Here is a 23269-nt window from a genome sequence, read left to right as displayed (position 1 = left end):
TCAGTGCCAACGCAAAGACACATTGAGACGAGCACACGATAGTACGAAGCGGTGGTCAGTAGCAGTCCATTGCTACTGATATTTAGCCTGTTTACCAATCAGCCAAGAAAACATGCAACATCTTTAAATTAGTGCTAAGGGCACCACAGATAGGAATGTCCAGGAATAGGCCATTAAATAGAATAATGATTGTTTAATAGCTTGACCTATTTTCCGAGAGGCTGAGAGAGCAGTGTGAGACCATTCTCCACAAGGCATACTTCAGTTTTCGATCACATCCTACTTTGTATGAAGTTACTTAAGTGAATCTAGGTTTAGAAACGAATGTCATATTTATATTAGTCGCGAAGTATATATATAACTTAAAATAAATAACAAACAAACAAATAATAAACAACATGGAAGTATTTGAAGCCCCCCGTACCTGTCGCCCTCGATATCGCACTCAGCCCGCAGCGGCTCGAAAATATCGCCTCTCAGCAAGTTCAAAGTAAATTTAGTATCAATGTACGTATATGTCAGCATATACTACTACCCTGAGATTTATTTTCCACTGATCCCCCGTGCGTGTGCTAAAGAGATGCTTTTCGTCCCAGGGGCTTTCCTCGTCCCGTACCTGTTCTTTATGTTCATCGCTGGAATGCCGCTGTTTTACATGGAATTGGCACTGGGGCAGTTCAATCGAGAAGGCGCCGCGGGGGTCTGGAAGATCTGTCCCATATTTAAAGGTGAGCAACTCTTCTGCATTTGCAGCAAACTCTACTTTCAACTCCCAGTCATTCCTTATCGGCCTCCGTGAGTAAAAGTTTCGGGGGAATGTCGAATGTCGCTTCATGGAACAACCCGGTGTGCTGTGTTAAATCAGAGTGTTTATTCTCATTCTGCTAAACGCCGGCAGCTGGTGACTGCAGTTATCAGTGTTGTATGCCAACTGCCTTTTATGTCCAATGACTAACAACCACTATTTGCACTAAGAGGTCGCTTTGAGCAGTGAATAGGGCCCAAATGGAAGAAAATCACTTCAAAATTGGTGCTATATAGACACGTGCTCTTGCTAGCTAGCAGAGATTTTAAGGCAACAATCACACCAAGTATCAAATGCTGCTGCAAAATACTTGAACGATGCTATTGATGACAGAGACACTGTAAAAGTCTTCCATCTTATTACACCCTTGTAAACGTCACGCGTGCTCTTTCTCCCTGTTATCCAATTTGCTATTCGTTGTAATATATAAAGAAATGACGGTGCTTGAAGTTTTAAGGAAACAGCATTTGGTTTTATTTTTGAAATGGCAATGGGGAAACTGCTCCAGACCCTGATTCTCTGTAATCCGTTCCGCTGTTTTAGGTGTTGGCTTCACGGTTATCTTGATCGCACTGTATGTCGGCTTCTATTACAATGTAATCATCGCCTGGGCTCTCTATTACCTCTTCTCATCCTTTACAATGGAGCTGCCATGGATTCACTGCAACAACAGCTGGAACAGTCCCAATTGTTCTGAGGTCACCAACTTTACTCAGCAGAAATATTACGAGTATAAAACCAACCCTGCCGCTGAATATTACGAGTAAGTAGAAACGCTTGGTCGTGATTACTCTTGGTAATTGTGTTTGCCTGTGTTTGCACGGGGCTACTGCTCTTACTGTGCTGTGATACTGGTATTGATATTGGTGGAGATAGAAAAAAACGTCACCACTTAGGAACGAGGTCATGGGTAGTTTGATAGGGGTTGTAATTCCGCGGCAGTAAATGGCATTGGTTTTTCTGATATGCATATTAAAAGAATAATGATAAGGTTATCCCCTCTTTCTGTCTCTTGGCACCACAACTTGTATTTTCTATTTTTTTTCATTTTCGTTTATTTTTTCCTTCTTTCTCTCTCCATTTTTCAACTTTCATGATCATTGCTTCACAATCCTCCTTGTTCTGACTGCTTTTCATCTAGCATTCTATATATATTACTAATATATATTGTCTGTACGTCAGTTTTGGGTAGTGGGTGGTTTTTCATTGATTCTATTGTATTTCTTTGTTCTGTTGTGAATGTCTGCAAGAGCATGAAACTCGGAAGAGAGCTGTATATGGTGATGTACTTTGATAATAAATTTGCTTTGTACTTTGATCATTCTACAAGCTTTCTTCCCCCTGTTCATAGCTCATGAATATTGATCATTACTCCAATGTATTTTGTTTTCTTCTTAATTCTAAAATTGGCTATGTGCAGAATGACAGTGTAGTGAAATAATGCTTAGAAAGCCTCTAAAGAGCCACTAAACTTAAAGAAAGTTTTAAATTCCCTGAGCGATCAGGTAGTTTTCTAGGGCAACCTGATTTGTGTAAGTACCATCACTTTGACTTTAGCAGGTATGGGACCAGCATCCGAGCTGGATGAGAAGGTTGCTTATGTTGTTCAGGTATTAAGAACCCTTTCCAAAATCAGAAGGAAAAAAAATGCTAAGCTGGAAATAGAAGGCAGTGTTTAGGTGAAAGAGTATTTAGGAAGGTAGCTAGAAATTTTGAGAGGTGTAACAATAATCTGCATGAATCTGAAAAGAACAGAGCATGCAAGAGTAAGGGACCACTTGCAAATGAAGTAAAGAGAACGAAGCTCTTTCTCTTTATCAATATTATTCAGGGCTCTTTATCTGAGTGTGTACATTCATAATACTATATATAATGAAATGGATGAGATAGCAGCAGAAATGGAAGTAAATGGTTATGATTGACAGCCATTGCAGAGTAGGTTTGTTGGGACCTGAATAAGGATATATGGCATATATGTGGGATTGAAAGGATGGGAAAGGAGATGGAGTAGCTCTACTAACTAAGGAAGAGATGGGAAATGATATTGGCTCAGAAACTACGGATACAGAATCAATCTGGGTAGAGTTCTGAAATAGTAAGGGTAAGAATTCACTGGTTGCTATAGTATATGGACACCTTAACAATCACTATACTACGTGATAGAATATCGACTGAGAAAGAGGAAGGGGCTGGAGGAAATGGATTGCAATAAGTCCATAAAGCATAGGAGCACAATCAGACCATTCGGCCCATTGAGTCTGCCCAGCCATTCGGTCATGAATCATTTATCAACCCTCTCAACCCCATTCTCTGCCTTCTCCTGTAAATTTTGATGCCCTCAGTAATCGAGAACTTATCAACCTCTGCTTTAAATATATCTTTTGACCTTGCCTCCGCAGCCATCTCTGGCAATGAGTTCCACAGATTTGCCACTTTTTCGCTAAAGGAATTCCTCCTCACCTCTGTCCTAAGGGACATCCTTGTATTCTGAGTCTGTGCCCTCTGATCCTAGGTACCTCCACTACAGGAAATATCCCCTCCATGTCCGCTTTATCTAGGCCTTTCAATATTTGAGAGATTTCAATGAGATTCCCCCCTCATTCTGCTAAACTCCAGTCAGTGCAGGGCCAAAGTCAACATACTCTCCTCGTGTGTTAACTCTTTCATTCACGGAATAATTCTCATGAACCTCTCCGATGCCAGCTCTTCCTTAGATAAGGGGCCCAAAATAATAATAATAATCATGGATAATTTTAACTATATAGATTGGACAAATCAAATTAACAAAGGGAGCTAATGAAGGTGTTTTGAGAAATGTATCTGGTATAGTTTCTCAGAGCAATATGTTGAGGAACCAACTAGAGAAAGGCTTTCTGGATCTGGTGTTGTGTAGCAGGATTGGATAAATTAATGTTGTCACACTAAAGGATCCTTGAGGAAGGAATGATCATAGCATGTTAGAATTATAAATTCAGCTTAAAAATTAGTAAAAACTTTGACCTGAAGGTAGCATCCTAAACCTAAATGAGGGTAATTAAAATGGTATGAGGAGAGAGTTGGCTGAAGTGGACGGGAAAATAGATTATAAATCATTATAGATTAAAATAATAGATCAATAGATGGAAGATATTTATTTCACAATTTTTGGCAAAAATGTATTGCATTGAGAATAAAAGGTTCTATAAGATGGATCCAACTGTAATTCTGAGGCAGTAAATGAAGGTTGGTAGGAGGCATTAGTCTTTTTGGCATGTAAATTAAGAGAATAATGATGCGTGTATGGTAAGGTGATCCCCTCTTTCTATCTCCTGACACCACAACATGTGTTTTCAATTTTTTCATTATCTTCTTTCAAAATGCACACATTAGTGGGCAAATTAGAGAATTGTGAATATTTTATAAACCGGCAAAGGATAATTAAAAAATGTAAAGAGGAAAAAAGTAATCAGAGTAACCTAGCAAACATATAAAACCAGTCTGTAAGAGGTTTTACAAGAGGGAAGCTGAATCAGCATGAATAACCTCAACTCTGAACTAATGCCACAACCTGTTGGCTTTTCAAGGACTTTACAATTCAAGTTCTCCATATTATTTGATTACTTTTTTTGTATTTGTACAGTTTATCTTCTTTTGCACAATCTATGTGTATAATTTTTCAGTAATTATGTTGTATTTCTTTGTTCTACTGTGAATGCTCACAAGAAAATAAATCTCAAGATAGTATATGGTGACATGTATATATACTTCGACAGTAAATTTACTGGTCACAGAGGATGCAATCACAGAATTAATTCTGGGGCAAAAGAGAAAAGTGGTGGAAATTCTAAGTACATTGATTTGTTTTCATAGAGAAAGACACCCCCAAAGCAGTTCCTGTAAAATAGGTAATTAAAGTGTTATGGGGGAGAAAGGAATTAGAAATTATTGCTATCGATAAAGAACAAGTGCAAGCGGAAGTAATAGGGTTTAACAAGTCCCCATGGATCTAATGATCTGCATCCTTGGGTCATATAGAAAGTGGCAGCAGAGATGGTGGATGTGTTTAGAAATTCCCTGGATTCTGGGGGAAGAGCTGGAGGATTGGAAAGTCATCAATGTAATGCCATTATTTAGCAATGGAGTAAGTCAGAAAGCCAGAGGCTATGCATACCTGTTATTGGAGTTTGGGGGGGGTTGGGGGGTGGAGGGAAAAGGAATGCTGGGATTGATCATCCTCAGTAGTAGAGGTAGTTAATTTGCGAGGTACTTTCAGAGTAGCATAGGCAAATATTTGCAATGTATTTTGTATAAGGTTCAAATAGCAGTTAATGTATGAGGATTTGGAATGCTTGATAGGGTGTAATCAAACAGGCTGCTTTGTCCTGAATGGAGGTGAGCTTCCTGGGTGCTGTTGGATCTGAACTTGCACCTTGCAGGACGTGGGTCACTCATTATGGGATTCCCAGCATCCGGTCTTCTCTGGTACACCAGCTGAGCTTTCAGTAGATGCTGATCACCTGGATGTTGATAGTGGAAGACCTGGAGATGGTAATTTATTTGAAAATCAAACGAGGCTCGGTCTTGTTTGAAATTGTCACTTTCTGGCATATCAGTGACATGAATGTTACAATGCTACTCCAACCAAGGCCTGGATGTTGTCTAGGCCCTGCTGCATGCAGGTGCTAATGGCTTTATTTACAGAGGAGCTGTGAGTGGAGCTAAGGACTGTGGAGTAGTTAATGAGCATCCCCACTTTCACCAAGTTATTGGGTATATTGAAAGTAGAGGTTGATAAATTCTTGATGAGTAAGGGTGACAAAGTTTGTGGGGATAAGGCAGGAGAATAGGGTTTAGAGGGAAAATAAACCAGCCATGATGGTATGGCAGAGCAGACTCAATGGGCCAGATGGCCTAATTCTGCTCCTTCTCATTCTGGTCTTATGGAACTTGCAATAAAAAGAATGCCTTTGATGAAGCAGCTGAAGATGACTGGGCCTCGGATGGTACCCTGAAGAACTCCTCCTTTGATGCCCTGGAACTTGGAACACTGAATCAAATAACTATGACCATCTTCCTTTGGGGTGTTTGCATTCAAATGCCCATTGAGTTCATTTTTACAATGCTCTTTGATGTCATTTCAGTCTAATGTAGCCTTGATGATAAGGACAGTCACTCACTTCTCACACAAACTGTTGGAGGAACTCAGCAGGTCAGATACAATCTTTGGAGGGGAATAAACAGTCAGTGTCTTGGGTCGAGACTCTTCAGGACTGGCTCAAAACATTTATCATAAGCGTGAATTTATTTTCTACATTTTATCAGCTGAATGTGTTACATAAACAGAAGCTGATCTGTTTGCTATAGGGTAAATGGACAAGTTGTTACCTACAATTCTCATCAATGCTCCAAAAGGTAATGTGATTTTTGACTAAAGTACATATACAAAAGAGATGAAATTCTACATCTACTTGTTTCAAAATCAAAATTGTGTGATTTTATGAAAATCCTGACATTTCATAAATTGAGCAGAATTTGTAAGTTTGAATCAAACTGGAGAAAGATAATAGCAGATTGAAGATATGCAATGATTTTTTACAAAAGAACAGTTACTGGACACACATCTATAAAACATAAGTCAGCTGAAAGTTATTCAACAAAATTCAAGGATTTCCAGTGAAATTTCACAGGGAGAAAATGCTCAAACTAGGTTTCCTGGTTTCTTGAGCCACCATCCAGAGGCAGAGAGGTAGTTTGACTATTTCAGTGTTGAACAAACTGCACACAAAGTGAATGGTGAAGTTAACTCATTCAGTGCCCACAAAAATGAGGTAGGGAGTCATTGGGTATATTAAAAGCAGAGATTGATAGGCTCTTGATTAGTAAGGGCACCAATTGTTAGAGGAAGAGGGCAGTAGAACGGGATTGAGAGGGATAGTAAATCAACCATGATGGAATGGAGGAACAGACTCCATGGGCCAAATAGCCTAATTCTGCTCATATGTCTTATGGTCCTCTGGAATCTGTTAAGAAAGAGAAGGGGATGTGGCAAGTTCCCACCAATTTGGCTGAATAGAATTTTAGACTGCACGTTGAGGGACAGTCACCTAAAGCTCTTGACTGCAATGCCTAAGTGAAAAGCAGTGGCATATATCATACTAAGCTAAACATATCTGCATTGAAGGCCAGAAGAGGTCTGTACATTGTGTCACTCCCTTCAAAGGGTTCATATTTCGACAGCAACCTACCCTACTGCAAGGGATCTTTTTGCTTAGTTCTCAGATTCAAGGTGCTGCTGCTGTCCAAAATACTTGGTGCGGAGCCTGCTGCAAATCGAAATTCATGCTTCCTCATAAATTTATACCAATCACGTGTGTGCTTACCCTGAAGAATGGAGACGAGATATTTCGATGTACATGTCATGAATTAATCTGAAGAGACTGTAGATGCTGGAATCTGGAGCAATGCACAACGCTGGAGGAACTCAGCAGGTCAGGCAGTATCTGTGAAAATGCTACCTGTCCATTTCTCTTCACAGGTGCCGTCAGACCCGTTAAGTTCCTACAGCATTTTGTGTGCTGCTTTTCAGAATGCTGAGTTTTCAGCAGATCTGCTGATTTTTAGAATTGGCCTCAAATAAAAAAGTCCTTTGATGAAGTTGTTTGAACAATTTGAAATGAAAGGAGCTGCATTTTCTTAAAATAAGCTAGTACTAATTTCCATAGTGCTTCAAAAGTTTGTAATTTGTCCCTCTCTCTGGAGAGTGAAGGATCAATCATTGTAAATTATAATGCAAATCAATCATTCATTCGATGTTATATGTCATGTCGTTATGACGTAGGCGATCATTGTCTGACCATGACCATGATTGTTCTTGGCAAATTTTTCTACAGAAGTGTTTTGCCATTGCCTTCTTCTGGGCAGTGTCTTTACGAGACAGGTGACCCCCATGCATTATCAATACTCTTCAGAGATTATCTGCCTGACATCAGTGGTCACATAACCAGGACTTGTGATATGCACCAGCTGCTCATACGACCATCCACCACCTGCTCCCATGGCTTCACATGACCCTGAGCATGGGGCTAAGCAAGTGCTGCAAGTTTCCCATGGGTGCTAGCTGAGGGAATGAGCACCTTACACCTCCTTTGGCAGAGATGCATCACCACCCACCACCCAAAAATTAATGATTAGGTTTGTGATAGCCAAATTCAAGTGCAGAATAATTATTAAACTATTCTTGTCTGTGTAATGAATGTTGTTGTTGTTGCTTCTAAACAGGCGTAGAATGCTTCATCTTCATGAAAGTACGGGGATCCATGACATCGGCAAGCTCAGGTGGCAACTCACCTGTTGCTTATTCGTCGTTATTGTGATCCTTTACTTCAGCCTGTGGAAGGGAGTTCGAACTTCTGGCAAGGTGATCTCATTATTCTGTTCTATTCTACCCATGCACTGACATCTAGATTCAACTAGCAACATACAAGGTAGATTTAACTTAATACAGAAGCTGGAAATTTACAGTGACACACACACACACACACACACACACACAAAATACTGGAGGAAGTCAGCAGGTCAGGCAGCATCTATGAAGAAGAACGAGCAGTTGACATTTCTGTCCAAGACTCTGCATCAGGACTGGAAAGGAGAGTTCCACTCTCCTGGCCTCTCCCAGTGATACTGCAGCTACCCTTTAAGAATACCTGAATCTGTCCCCACAAATCCAGTCAGCAATGGTTTCTAGACAGTGTGTCAATGCACTTAGTTCTTGGTTCTTTTGCCTATTACTTTAATGCCTTCTTGTTTTATCTTCTTTGTCAATGGGAACAGTCTTTCTTCTATCTGTCCTCTGCTTGTTTCTGAATAGCTCTGTTAATTCTGCTCCTAACTTCCTCTTTCCCAGGAAGAACAATGCCATATCTTCTCATCTGTCTCCACAACTTTCCTTTGAGCACATTTGCATGAAGCGTTGTCATAAGAAAGCAGCGTCCATCGTCAAGGGCCCCCACCATCTAGGTCTTGCTCTATTCTCACTATCACCATCAGGCAGCACTTACAGGAGCCAAAGATCCTACACTAACAGTTATTACTCCGAAACCATCAGGCTCTGAACCCAGTGTGGAAAACTTCACTCACCTCAACTCTGAACTAATCCCACAATGTACAGACTCGCTTTCAAGGACTCTACATTTCATGTCCTCAGTAATATTTATTTTTTATTTTCAAAGTTTGTCGTCTTTTGTACATTGATTGTTTATCAGTCCTGTTCAAGTAAAGTTTTTCATAAGTTCCATTGATCTTCTTTATTTTCCTGTAAATGCCTACAAGAAAATGTATCTCAAAGTAGTATACAGCAACAAATATATACTTAGACAATAAATTTATTTTGACTTAACTGAAGCAGCCATGATTCTTGGAATCGTTTTGGTAAATTTCTCCTGCATTCTCACCAAACAACCATTTTCTAAGGTGTGATTCCACAATGCTTCAACTGTAGCTCAGCCAGTGTTTATAAATGACAACCGTGACTTCTTCGTCCTTTACTCTTTATCACCTTACACTTTTTATTAACAACCAACGCCCAACAACCAACATTGGTTGTCTCAATCCGGCCTGCTGTTTTCAACGAAATATTTACATGAACCCCAAGTATCTGTTCTTGTACCTTGTTTAGAATTGTGTTGTCTAGGTTTTATTGCTTTGCCTTATTCTTCCCGTTAAAATGCAACAGTTCCCATTTCTTAGTATTAAATTTCATCAATTGCCCATTTGCCTAGTCAACCACTCTGTCTTTGGTCAATTACTGTCCTGAATCTGAAATAAATCATAAAAGCAGTCTACAATTTTAAGATAATAAGTAATGTAACATTTAAAGTAATTATACCCTGTAGCTTAATTAATTTTCAAAGCAATTCCTGCTCTGATCTAATGTCTTATAAACATTATTACAATGACCCTGTCTTCAACTAAACACCTCAGTAAGCTTTCTACAATTTGACTAAACGTAGTAAAGCCCTTTCCTTATCTTTTTGTCCGGGCAGACAGCCACAGCCAAACATCGGACTCTCTTCCAAGGATTGTGTAGTAGGGCTAGCAATTAAAATGGCAATCATTTGTGGGAAAAGCTGATGAAGACATCTTCATGAAGTTTAGAAGTGCTATGCAACTGGATAGAGATGGGACCTTGTTACATACATTTCATTGTCATAAAATGGGAATAACTTGGCAATTTTGAGATCCAAACCCAAAAGACATTATGAACATACCAAACAGAGCTTCCCTGCAGGGACAGCTGTCTTGCCATCATGTCCCACAACTGACATTAGTGAGGTGTCTTGTTAATCTGGCATCAGATTGGATCTGGTGCAGAACTTCACTCTGGATTAAGTGGAAAGGTGGAAGGTAGCTAATCCTTCCTTTAACTGTAGTTGAATACTTTACAGATTTTTAACTTAATTGTTTAATGGTTTCAAACCAGCACCTCTATTTCCTCAGGAGTCCAAAGAAATATGGTGTGTCCCTTTTGACACTCTCCAATCTTTAATCAATGCACCATAGAAATCATCCCTTAGGGATGATTCACTACTTATATTGACAACGATGATCACAAGAAATGGCAGAAAGAGGTAGACACAGCCGAGTATATTATGGAACCCAGGCTTCCCACCATTGATGTTTCTCACTGCGCCAGTAAAGCAGTCAGAAATGGGAACCCAGACTTCCTCATACAGTGTTCCAGGGTATGGACAGCTAGGTCATTTAGAAGTAAATGGCTTACTTTTACTCCATGTACAGTAAAGGTAAGCATGGGCGATCAGTCTGGCCAATGGTCTAGCTAAAATGGTCATTTATGTGCATATCCAGATTAATTTTAAGGCAGAGATAGATAGTCTCTTGATTAGCCAGGGTACCAAAGGGTATGTGTAGAAGGCAGGGGAGTGGGGATGACTGAAGAATTGGATCAGCCCATGATTGAATGGAAGAGCAGACTCGATGGGCCAAATGGCCTACTTCTGCTCCTATATCTTATGGTCTTATGATATAATTAACTGATATTAAATAACATTTTTAAATATGCAAGATAACATTGAGCCAGCACAGATGTTATTGCTGAATGGTGCTTCTCGATATCATAAGGAAATCTGAACACCAGCATAATTTGGGTCAGAGGTGAAATTAAAGTATCTACAAAACAGCAGAGAATACTCTATTCTTGGATCTCACCATTTTAACTAGTGTTGTCTATAATCACTATAATATATACTTGTTTGTGCAATTTCATCTAATACAATATTGCAACTACCCCCGTTTGAAGGAAATATGTAATGTATTACTTAAATTATTGTTGCAGTATAAGTTTTGAAGCTTTCAACGTTGATAAGATCCAATAATGAGAATGGCAAATTTGTTTAACCTTGATACATAACAGGTTGTCTGGATTACTGCCACAATGCCTTACATTGTCCTCACGATCTTACTCCTTCGTGGAATCACTCTCCCTGGAGCGATAGATGGAATTAAAGCATATCTAAGTGTTGACTTCTTGCGGCTTCGGAAGGCCTCGGTAAGTGTTTGAGATCAGAGTGATACGACACCAGTTACAGGCATTTATTCCTCTCTTTGTTAAATGGTAGATGGGCAGCAATTATTTTTGTACATATTTTCCATTGTAATTCTATAGCTTCAGACTGTCTTATAAAACAATAGGCAGATTTTGAAATGCTCTCCTTAAAAAGGTTAGTTTGGAGGAAGTGAAAGAAAAGTTTAAAAAAGTTAAAATTAAAATCTCAATAGAAAAGCGAAATATTATAAAGCCATCCAAAACAAAAGGAAAACATTTGGAATGTATAGGCGGGCACCTAAGGACTGCAGTGCAAGTTATCATGTAGTTTCTTGGCAAAAACACAAGAGTTGCTAGAAATCTAAAAATACCGTATATTCAGGAAGTCAGATAGCATCTGTGAAGAGAGAAACATTTTTTTTTAATTAAGAACCTTTACAGTTTGGCTATTTCTAATTAAAGATATTTGAACTCTTTTTCTTTCTGTAAATGCTGCTTGGCATGAGGACTTCCAATATACTAGTTTTATTTCAGCTGTACACAACGGCATCGGTTGGTATACTCTGGTCCTGTATTTGTTTTGATTTTCCTCTTCTCTTCATTCTTCTTCTTCTGTTTTCATCGTCTTGAAACAGATCAGTTGTGATTAAAAAGCCTTCACCACCTTTTTAGCTAACACAACAGCATTTGTGTCACTCAGTCTCTCCACCATAATACACATTCCCTTTGTCCTTCCCACCCCTTCGCCTTTCCTCTAACTTAAAACATCCTTCAATTTCTTACTTTACCTCATTCTATCTGCCAGCTAGTCCTAGATCATTGGCCTAAGATGTAAATTCTGTTTCTCTCTTCCTACAGAGGCTGATTGACCAAAAAATGTTGTTAGTAGGCTCAGAAGAAAATGCTCTGTTCTTTGCCATAAATATTTTGAGTTGTATAGTCTCTCTAGTTTAATTACGGAACCTCAAGGGAGGCTCTGAATCATCTATTGAAAACAATAATGATTCAAGATAATGTCAGAGACTACTTGCATGATTTGTTAACTATCAGGCTGCAACAATCCCAGTGCAACTTTACAAGCTACCCCATCCGACACATACTTGCTGGACAATTAGGTTTGAAATTGGAACAAATTGTGTGTATCCAGGATGTCAGCTCCAATCTTGCAGCTGTCCTTTAAATGATAGTATGCAAGACTCCAACGTGATTGCCTGGTGCATTTGCTTGGGGAAACACAAAGCTGAGGAAGGATGAGAATCCCTCGTCTCTGACAGTGATGGATACCAGTGGTCATGTTGCATGGGGACGGACTTGGTGTTCATCGAAGTTAATGTAGAATACTCATTATCAGAATCTTTAATCAGATGCGTTCAGTGTCTTTCTCAGAGAGATGGTCCTTTTCAATGTCTCTGAAACATAAAATAGAACATAGAGGAGATAGAAGTTGTACAGGCAGATCATTTGAGTTATTGTGATGCTGGGAAAGTGGAGCAGTCAAGTTGTACAATACACTTGCCTATAATTGATAATCATTATTTCAGTCCCATTTTACAGCTGTCAGTTTGTTAGAGTCATAGAAAATCACAGCATAAAAACAGGCTCTTCGGCCCATTTAGTCTGTGCTGAACCATTTAAACTGCCTACTCCCATTGACCTACACCCAGACCATAGCCCTTCATACCCCTACCATCTCTTAAACTTTGAATTTGAGCTTGTATGCACCACCTGCACTGGCAGCTCATTCCACACTCTCACAATCCTCTGAGTAAAGAAGTTTCCCTTCATGTTCCTCTTAAACTTTTCACCTTTCACCCTTAATTCATAACCTCTAATTGTAGTCCCGCCCAACCACAGTGGAAAAAGCCTTTTGCATTTATCCTATATATACCCTCATGGTTTTGTATAACTCTATCGAATCTCTCCTCAGTCTTCTACTTTCCAAGAAATAAAGTCCTAACCCAATCAAACTTTCTTTATAACTCAGGTCCTTCAGATCCAGCAACATCCTTGCAAAATTTCTCTTTACTTTTTCAATTTAATTTACACCTTTCCTGTAGGTAGATGACCAAAACTGCATACAACATTCCAAATTAGGCCTCACAAACATCTTATACAACTTCAACATAACATCCTATTGATGGTTACAGTTAGCCAATTTTACCCCATGATTTTGCAACCTACCACTTGTACTTCAAACAAGAGTGTTGGCACTCCTAACAGGATTTGTTGTTGGGTATTATGAGAAACTTCATTTTATACGATCTCCATTACAAAGAGAAACTAGCAATTCAGCATCACTGTAGTTGGTGAGCAATGTTGCCTGTGATTGCTCCATCAAACCTTTATGCAGTGTGATCCAGTCAAAAATGCAAACCAATGGGTTGCAAGGTAGAAACTTTACTGATGCAAGGCTGTATCTCAAAGAATCGAGGATGTAGTCTTGCACCACATTGTTTTTGAAGTTTACAATTTCTGTAGATCCTCATCCACATGAACATTGCTGACAACATCCAAACAGAGTTCCTTCCAAAAATTTGCAATCTTTTGTGATAAGTCACTGTTGTTGAGGAAGTGAATTTCTTACTTATTGATAACATCAAGCTGTATATAACATGCCAGAATTCAGTTTTCCCAGCTCTTATTTTTTGTACCACGTTTTATTGTGGAAGTCCTGTAGATGCAGCAGCACAGAAACATAGTCATTTCAGACATAGAAACATTTCAGAGGGCTCTTAAGAATCACCACATAGCTACAGTTCTTTAGTCACTCTTGAGGCCAGGTTGGATATAAGCAGCCAATTTCAATGTCCTTCCCTCAATTACCTAGAGTACAGAAGTGGACCAAATATATTTCAGGACAACCCAGCAGTTTTAAAGTCACAGTGGAAATTTATCTTTAATTCCATGTTATCAACTGCAATTAAATTTTACAACTGCCTAGTATTAACTGTATTGTTAGTGTAAACCTCTAGGTTACTAGACTGGATTAGGTTTATTATCACTGACATGTTGTGTGAAATTTGTTGTTTTGCGGCAGCAGTAGCAGGCTATACAGAAAAACCCTATAAATTGCAATAAGAAATATCTTTATAAAAATAGGTAGAGCAATAAATGAGGTGGTGTTTGTAGGTTCATGGACCATTCAAAAAAATCTGATGGTAGAGGAGAAGAAGGTGTTCCTAAAACATTGAGTGTGTACCTTCAGGTAGTAATGAGAAAAGAACATGTCCTGGGTGGGGGTGGAGAGTCTTTAATGATGGATGCTCCCTTTTTGAGGCATCACCTTTTGAAGATCATCTTGACGCTAGTGCCCATGTTGGCACAGGCTGAACTTACAATCCTCTGCAGCGTTTTCCAAGCATGTGCAGTGATGCTTCTATGCTAGATGATGATGCAACCAGTTACAATGCTCTCCATGGTACATCTATAGAAATTTGCTAGAATCTTTGGTGACATACTAAAGTTGCTCAAACTCCTAATGAAGTATAGCTGCCGGCATGCTTTTGGTGTAATCACATACGTTAATATGTTGGGCTCAGGATGGATCTTCAGAGAAGTTCACACCAACTTCTGACCCACTAATTTACCCAGTGTATCACCACAATATCCATAACTTGACACACCATCTACCAGCCTAAACATCTCTCGCCCACAATGTGCATCAGGGCTACAGTATGATCTACAAAAATATATCACGTTTACCTACATTAGCTACTCTGACAACATTTCCCAAATGCACACTCATTATCACTTTAAGAAGTACAACTCCAGCAAACATGTCAGTAACATCATTGGACACTTTCCCTCCAAGTTGCGCACAGTCATCTATTCATTATCACTAAGTCTAAATCCTGAAACTACCGACCCCAACTCACTGCCACCTTCTCAGGGATTATTAGGTGTCACTAACCTTTGAGTAGGACTACTCATCATCATTATATGCCGTGTCATCTGATGTGGGCGATCATGGACTTCCTTCTCTATCCATAATCATGATTGTTCTTATAGAATCAGAAACATAGCAAACCTACAGCACAATCCAGGCCCTTCAGCCCACAATGCTTTTCCAAACATGTAATTACTTCAGAAATTACCTACGATTACCCATAGCCAGGTGTTTCTTAAAAGACCCTATTATATCTGCCTCCACCACCATCGCCAACAGCCCATTCCACGCACTCGCCATTCTCTGCGTAAAAAAACTTACCCCTGACATCTCCTCTGTATCTACTTCCAAGCACCTTAAAACTGTGCCCTCTCATGTTAGCCATTTCAGCCCTGGGAAAAGCCTCTGACTACCCACACGATCAATGCCTCTCATCATCTTAAACACATCTATCAGGTCATTTCTCATCCTCCGTCACTCCAAGGAGAAAAGGCCAAGTTCATTCAACCAAATTTTTCCTGGCAAATTTTTCTACAGAAGTGGTTTGCCATTGTCTTCTTTGGGGCAGTGTCTTTAGAAGATGGACCATTATCAATACTCTTCAGGGATTATCTGCCTGGCATCAATGGTCACATAACCAGCACTTGTGATATCCACCAGCTAGCTGCTCGTACAACCATCCACACGTGACCCGATCGGGGGGTGCTAGGCAGGTGCTACACCTTGCTCAAAGGTGACCTGCAGGCTAGCAGAGGGAAGGAGCGCCTTACATCTCCTTCGGTAGAGATATATCTTCAATCTGCTACCCATTTTTTACAATAAATATGTTAATTACCATTATTTATGTGGCAGAGTAATGAGATGCTAAAGTGCTTCTTTCAATTGTTTTAAAATGGGCAAATCTAATCAATTGTAACTCAAAAGTGTCCTGTCAGTTTGCTCCATACTTAAAAGATAATTCTGAACAGAAAATTGATAGCCTGGTGCAATAAAGGAGATGGATGTGGACAAGAAAAATAGTGTGACAGAGCACAACTCTGCTTTCCAGGGATGGACTAGTATTAAGTTCCCTTTCAAACATTTTGTCAGCTCCAGAATAGCTAGACAGAATTGGTTATCAGAGTTCAGCTATAGGGGGCAACGGGAAGGCATTGAATTCATTGGCATGTTGAAATGACAGACTGATAATCAAACTAAAGCTGTTTAAACATAGATAACGCAACAGTCTGCGGCACAAAAGAGAGAAGATGCTGAACGTGTACTGTGTGGACTTACTGCTAGAGCAGGCAAATGGGACTTCAGCTCTTAGAATCTGTTACTCTTTTCCCCCATGTAACATTTTTGGGATATTTTAATTTTAACATATTCTCTTTCACGGTTTGTGTCTTTAAATTTTAGGCAATAGACAATAGGTGCAGAAGTAGACCATTCGGCCCTTCGAGCCTGCACGGCCATTTTGAGATCATGGCTGATCAACTACTATCAATACCCGGTTCCTGCCTTGTCCCCATATCCCTTGATTCCCCTATCCATAAGATACCTATCTAGCTCCTTCTTGAAAGCATCCAGAGAATTGGCCTCCACTACCTTCCGAGGCAGTGCATTCCAGACCCCCACAACTCTCTGGGAGAAGAGGTTTTTCCTTAACTCTGTCCTAAATGACCTACCCCTTATTCTCAAACCATGCCCTCTGGTACTGGACTCTCCCAGCATCTGGAACATATTTCCTGCCTCTATCTTGTCCAATCCCTTAATAATCTTATATGTTTCAATCAGATCCCCTCTCAATCTCCTTAATTCCAGCGTGTACAAGCCCAGTCTCTCTAACCTCTCTGCATAAGACAGTCCAGACATCCCAGGAATTAACCTCGTGAATCTACGCTGCATTTCCTCTACAGCCAGGATGTCCTTCCTTAACCCTGGAGACCAAAACTGTACACAATACTCCAGGTGTGGTCTCACCAGGGCCCTGTACAAATGCAAAAGGATTTCCTTGCTCTTGTACTCAATTTCCCTTTGTAATAAAGGCCAATATTCCATTAGCCTTCTTCACTGCCTGCTGCACTTGCTCATTCACCTTCAGTGACTGATGAACAAGGACTCCTAGATCTCTTTGTATTTCTCCCTTACCTAACTCTAGACCGTTCAGATAATAATCTGCCTTCCTGTTCTTACTCCCAAAGTGGATAACCTCACACTTATTCACATTAAACGTCATCTGCCAAGTATCTGTCCACTCACCCAGCCTATCCAAGTCACCCTGAATTCTCCTAACATCCTCATCACATGTCACACTGCCACCCAGCTTAGTATCATCAGCAAATTTGCTGATGTTATTTTCAATGCCTTCATCCAAATCATTGACGTAAATTGTAAACAGCTGTGGTCTCAATACCGAGCCCTGTGGCACCCCACTAGTCACCACCTGCCATTCCGAGAAACACCCATTCACCGCTACCCTTTGCTTTCTATCTGCCAACCAGTTTTCTATCATGTCAATGTCTTCCCCCCGATGCCCTGAGCTTTGATTTTACCCACCAATCTCCTATGTGGGACCTTATCAAATGCCTTCTGAAAATCGAGGTACACTACATCCACTGGATCTCCCTTGTCTAACTTCGTGGTTACATCCTCGAAAAACTCCAACAGATTAGTCAAGTATGATTTACTCTTGGTAAATCCATGCTGGTTCGGCCCAATCCTATCACTGCTATCTAGATATGCCACTATTTCATCCTTAATAATGGACTCTAGCATCTTCCCCACCACCGATGTCAGGCTGACAGGTCGATAGTTCTCTGTTTTCTCCCTCCCTCCTTTCTTAAAAAGTGGGATAACATTAGCCTTTCTCCAATCCTCAGGAAATGATCCTGAATCTAAGGAACATTGGAAAATGATTACCAATGCATCCGCAATTTCCAGGGCCAACTCCTTTAGTACCCTAGGATGCAGACCATCTGGACCTGGGGATTTGTCAGCCTTCAGTCCCATCAGTCTACTCATCACTGTTTCCTTCCTAATGTCAATCTGTTTCATTTCCTCTGTTACCCTATGTCCTTGGCCCATCCATACATCTGGGAGATTGCTTGTGTCTTCCTTCGTGAAAACAGATCTAAACTACTCATTAAATTCTTCTGCCATTTCTCTGTTTCCCATAACAATTTCACCCAATTCATTCTTCAAGGGCCCAACATTGTTCTTAACTATCTTCTTTCTCTTCACATACCTAAAAAAGCTTTTGCTATCCTCCTTTATATTCCTGGCTAGCTTGCGTTTGTACCTCATTTTTTCTCCCCGTATTGTCTTTTTAGTTAAGTTCTGTTGTTCCTTAAAAACTTCCCAATCATCTGTCCTCCCACTCACCTTAGCTCTGTCATACTTCCTTTTTTTTAATGCTATGCAATCTCTGACTTCCTTTGTCAACCACTGTGGCCCCTTTCCCCCCCCCTTTGAATCCTTCCTTCTCCGGGGGATGAACTGATTTTGCACCTTGTGCATTATTCCCGAGAATACCTGCCATTGCTGTTCCACTGTCTTTTCTGCTAGGCTATCCGTCCAGTCAACTTTGGCCAGCTCCTCCCTCATGGCTCCATAGTTTCCCCTGTTCATCTGCAACACTGACACCTCCGAGCTGCCCTTATCCTTCTCAAATTGCAGATAAAAACTTATCATATTATGATCACTACCTCCTAATGGCTCCTTTACTGCAAGATCGCTTATCAAATCCTGTTCATTACATAACACTAAATCCAGAATAGTCTTGTCCCTGGTCGGCTCTCGTACAAGCTGTTCCAAGAATGCATCCCGTAGGCACTCTACAAACTCCCTATCCTGTGGTCCAGCACCAACCTGATTCTCCCAGTTCGCCTGCATGTTGAAATCCCCCATAACTACTGCGACATTACCTTTGCCACATGCCAATGTTAACTCCCTATTCAACTTGCACCCAATATCCATGCTACTGTTTGGTGGCCTGTAGACAACACCCATTTGGGTCCTTTTGCCCTTACTGTTCCTCAGTTCTATCCACACAGACTCTACTTCTCCTGATCCTATGTCCCCCCCTTGCAAAGGACTGAATCTCATTCCTCACCAACAGGGCCACCCCACCCCCTCTGCCCACATTTCTGTCCCTACGATAGCACGTATACCCTTGTACATTCATTTCCCAGGTCTGATCTCCCTGCAGCCATGTCTCCGTTATCCCAACAACATCATAGTTACCCATTCGCACCTGGGCTTCAAGCTCATCCGCCTTATTTCTGACACTTTGTGCATTCAGATATAGAATTTTTAGCCCATTTCTCCTCTCTCTGTTTGAATCGCTGCCTATTGTGCTTAACCCAGCTCCCCGAACTCCCATCGGGCTATACGCCCCTAGAATTTTGTTGTCCTTCCTAAATTTACTTATTCTTTCAACACATTTAACTCCATGTTCCATCAGACCATCCCTCTGTACATGTGTCCTCCTTATCACTTGTTCCGCCTCACCTTTCTCTACTACACACTTAATATTCCGGAACCTTGTAGTCCCCACCTGTCCTTCATTCTTCCTTTTGCTATCCTCTCTCACATTCTGGATCCCCGCCCCCTGCAAATTTAGTTTAAACCCCGCCCCCCCCCCCCGAGAAGCACTAGCAAACTTCCCTGCAAGAATGTTAGTACCGCTCCAGTTCAGGTGTAAACCGTCCCTTCGGAACACTTTCTGTTATCACTTCTACCATCTTCTTTTCCAAAGAACATCTGGACCCTGTGACAAGGATGGTTTGTGCAAAAAAAAAGAGGTTCATTCAAGCCATTGTTAGTCTGAGGAACTCATTTCTGGTGCCCATTCTTCAGCGTGGTGGGAGTAACACTTGCATTATCTTGTGCGGGAGTTGGGGGGGGTGTAAATAAGAGCAGCTCCAGCCAATATGCAAAGAGCAGGTGGGCAAAAAACTATCTCAATGAGCAGCAACGTTGAATGGAGAAGGAACTCTGGCTTGCTATCATTTCATTACAGCTCCTTGCCTGTGTGGGACCTGGCCTTTCCTCAAACCCCTGAAGAAGTGAACTGAGTCTTCGGAAATCCGGTGTTTCAGATGACTCCCGTAGAACTGTACAGGCCCTTTGGCCCACAATGTTGTGCCAACCTTTACCATACTCCAAATCAATCCTATCCTTCCCTCCCATCTCTCCATCTTTCTTTCATCCACGTACAAAGTATATATGTAAGAGCATCTTAAATGTCCCTAGTGTATCTGCATGTTCCACACACCTACTATTTTCTGTGTTTTACAAAAAACCTGCCTTTTACATCCCCACAATAATTTATTCCCAGCACTTTAAAGTTATGCCCCTTGTATTAGCCATTTCCACCGAGGGAAAAAGTCTGCTGTCCACTTGAACTCTTCGCCTCTTATCGTCTTGTACACCTCTATCAAGCCACTTCTCATCCTCCTTTGCTCCAAAGAGAAAAGCCCAAACCTGCGCAGCCTACCCTCATAAGACATGCTCTTTAATCCAAAGATCATGGTCAGACTTCTCTGCACCCTATCTAGAGCTTCCACATCCTTCCTATGATGAGGCAATCTCAGCTGAACACAACACTCAAAGTGTGGTTTGACCAGGATTTTATAGAACTGCAATATAACCTCGTGACTTTTGAACTTTTCCATGTTATGTTACATACAGAACGCTCATTACAGTATTAAATAATATTAGTAATCAGTGAGTATGACTGAAAATGATAATTGAAAGGCTTGGACCTGTAACATGAGGTGATGACATGCCTATTGGCATCATCAAAAGAGAGCACAGATAAAGGGTCAGTCAAGGGAGTGAACTCTGAACTGCTCCATTCAATAAAATCATAGTTGATCCACTACCTCAATATCTGATTCCCACTCTCTCGCCATACCCCTTGGTGTTTTTTTTCCATCGACCTTTTTTAAAACCTCCAGTGATGTTGCTGCCACTGCCCTCTGCATGAAGAATTTTCTCACCTCCCTTCTAAGTATCTGGGGCTTTATCTTCTAGAATCAGCCAGGAGAGGCACTTGTGCTACCTGTGAAGCCCTGACAGGAATCTACGTTTTTGAATTAGAGCTAGTCTTTCCTAATCCCTGGTGTATACTGGTGCAGTCAACCCAATCTCTCCTTATATGGCAATCCTGCCATCCCAGAATTCAGTCTGGTAAACCTTTTGCTGCTCTGTCTCTATGGCAACTGTATCTTTTCTTAGGCAAGGAGATGAAAACTGCTCATAATCCTGCAGGGATGGTCTCGCCAAGGACCTCTAGTTTCAGTTTGACAGCCTTACTCCTTGCAATGCAGGACGACATTCCATTTGAAGTCTTACTGCTTGCTATACCTGCATGTTGTCTTTTGGGCACTTGAATACAAGGGCACACAAACTCCGCTGTGAGACACATTTCCTAATATTGTTGTTTAAATAATATGCTGCCTCTGCGTTTGTCCTACCTCAGTGGATAACTTCACACTTGTCCACTTTACACTACATCTGCCATGTGTACGCCCATTCACACTGAGAGTCCCAATTGCACTGAGGCCTGTTCAAGTCCTCCTCACAGTTCCACCCAGGTTTCTGTTGGTGGCAAATGCAATATTTCATTTAGTATCCTCACCTAAATATATTGGCACCCAAGGTACCGACCCATGTGCTACCCCACTAGGTGTCACCTAAAGCCATAAAATAGTCCCCTTTTACTCCTACTCTCCAGTTCCTGTCTGTCAACACTCTAGGGTATGGCTCGAATCTCATGTTTTAATTTTACACACTAACCACTTGTGTGTGGCTTCATGAAGGGTCTTCTGAAAGTCCAAGTACATCACATCCTTTGGTCTCCTTTATCTGTTCTACCAGTTACAACCTGAAGAAAAACTCCAGCGAGTTTATCAAACATGATTTCCCTTTTGTAAATTCATACTGGTTTCATCTAAAACCATTGATATTTTACAATAGACTCTCATTTTCCCTATTACTGATAAAATTCACAAAGCATCCAAGTAAGTTGCTTATTTTTATCCTTTCATTGAAGAATTCTGTTTTGTTAGAAATCTGTGCTGACTGGCTCTGAGATATTTGTTTCTCTAATAACCTTTTTAAAAATTTATCATAATGAATTTGATCAGCTGTCATAATTTTGAAGGACATGCTGTAGTTGCATACTGGACAGTTTTTACATAATGCTGCTGTAATTTTAGTTGCTAATTAAAAGAACTGTGTTCCTGTTGTGGAGTTTCCCGGAGACTGAAGGAAGATTGGCTGTCGAAGCTTTAGAGAAGCTGCAGAGGAGATTTACCAGATTGCTGCCTGGATTAGAGAGCATGTCTTATGAGGAAAGGTTGAGCAAGGCAGGGCTTTTCTCTTTAGAGAGAAGGAGGATGACAGATGACTTGATAAGGATGTATAAAATAATAAGAGGCATGGTAGTGTAGTTGTTAGCACAACGCTTTACAGTACCAGTGACCTGGGTTCAATTCCTGCCGCCATCTGTAGGGAGTTTGTATGTTCTCCCCATGACCGTGTGGGTTTCCTCTGGGTGCTCCGGTTTCCTCCACGGGTGCAATTTGGCATACCAGTTGGCGGGGCAATTGGCCATTGTAAATTGTCCCCTGGTTAGGCTAGGGTTAAATCAGGGGATTGCTCAGAGAAGTGGCTCAACGGGCCAGGAGGGCCAATGAATAAATAGGATAGTCAGCCAGCACGTTTTTCTCTGGGCAGCAATGGCTAATATGAGAGAACATACTTTTTAGGTATTTCAAGGAAAAGTATGGGGAGGGGGGGATGTCAGGTAGATTTTTTTTACCCATAGTGATAAGTGCATGGGACAATTAAGAGACTTAGATAGGAGCATGCATGAAAGAAAAATGGAGAGTTACGTGGGAGGGAAGCATTGGACTGATTTTGGAGTAGATTAAAATTCTGGCACAAGATCTTGGGCCTGTAGTGCGCTGTACTCTTCTGTGTTCAATGTAAGATCAAATGGCTGAAGAATTCAGTTGCATGGAACTACTCTGCTCTGCTCTACATGAAC

The 23269-nt window shown here is 40.8% G+C and overlaps 1 protein-coding gene across 2 annotated transcripts in view; it reads left to right on the top strand.

Annotated features, from left to right (window-relative positions):
- The window catches only part of slc6a3 (solute carrier family 6 member 3), a 48216-nt gene that overhangs the window by 2888 nt on the left and 22059 nt on the right, over window positions 1–23269 (top strand). For both annotated transcript variants that reach the window (XM_073024353.1, XM_073024352.1), the window contains exons 3-6: window positions 597–728; window positions 1349–1568; window positions 8063–8201; window positions 11214–11348. In XM_073024353.1, the coding sequence (XP_072880454.1) occupies window positions 597–728; window positions 1349–1568; window positions 8063–8201; window positions 11214–11348 (626 nt within the window). The remainder of the gene's footprint in view (window positions 1–596; window positions 729–1348; window positions 1569–8062; window positions 8202–11213; window positions 11349–23269) is intronic.

This window comes from Hemitrygon akajei, chromosome 20 (assembly GCF_048418815.1).
Source record: "Hemitrygon akajei chromosome 20, sHemAka1.3, whole genome shotgun sequence".
Classification (NCBI taxonomy): domain Eukaryota; kingdom Metazoa; phylum Chordata; class Chondrichthyes; order Myliobatiformes; family Dasyatidae; genus Hemitrygon; species Hemitrygon akajei.
Note: the sequence above shows the minus strand (reverse complement) of the source record. Positions and strands in the feature narration are given on the sequence as shown.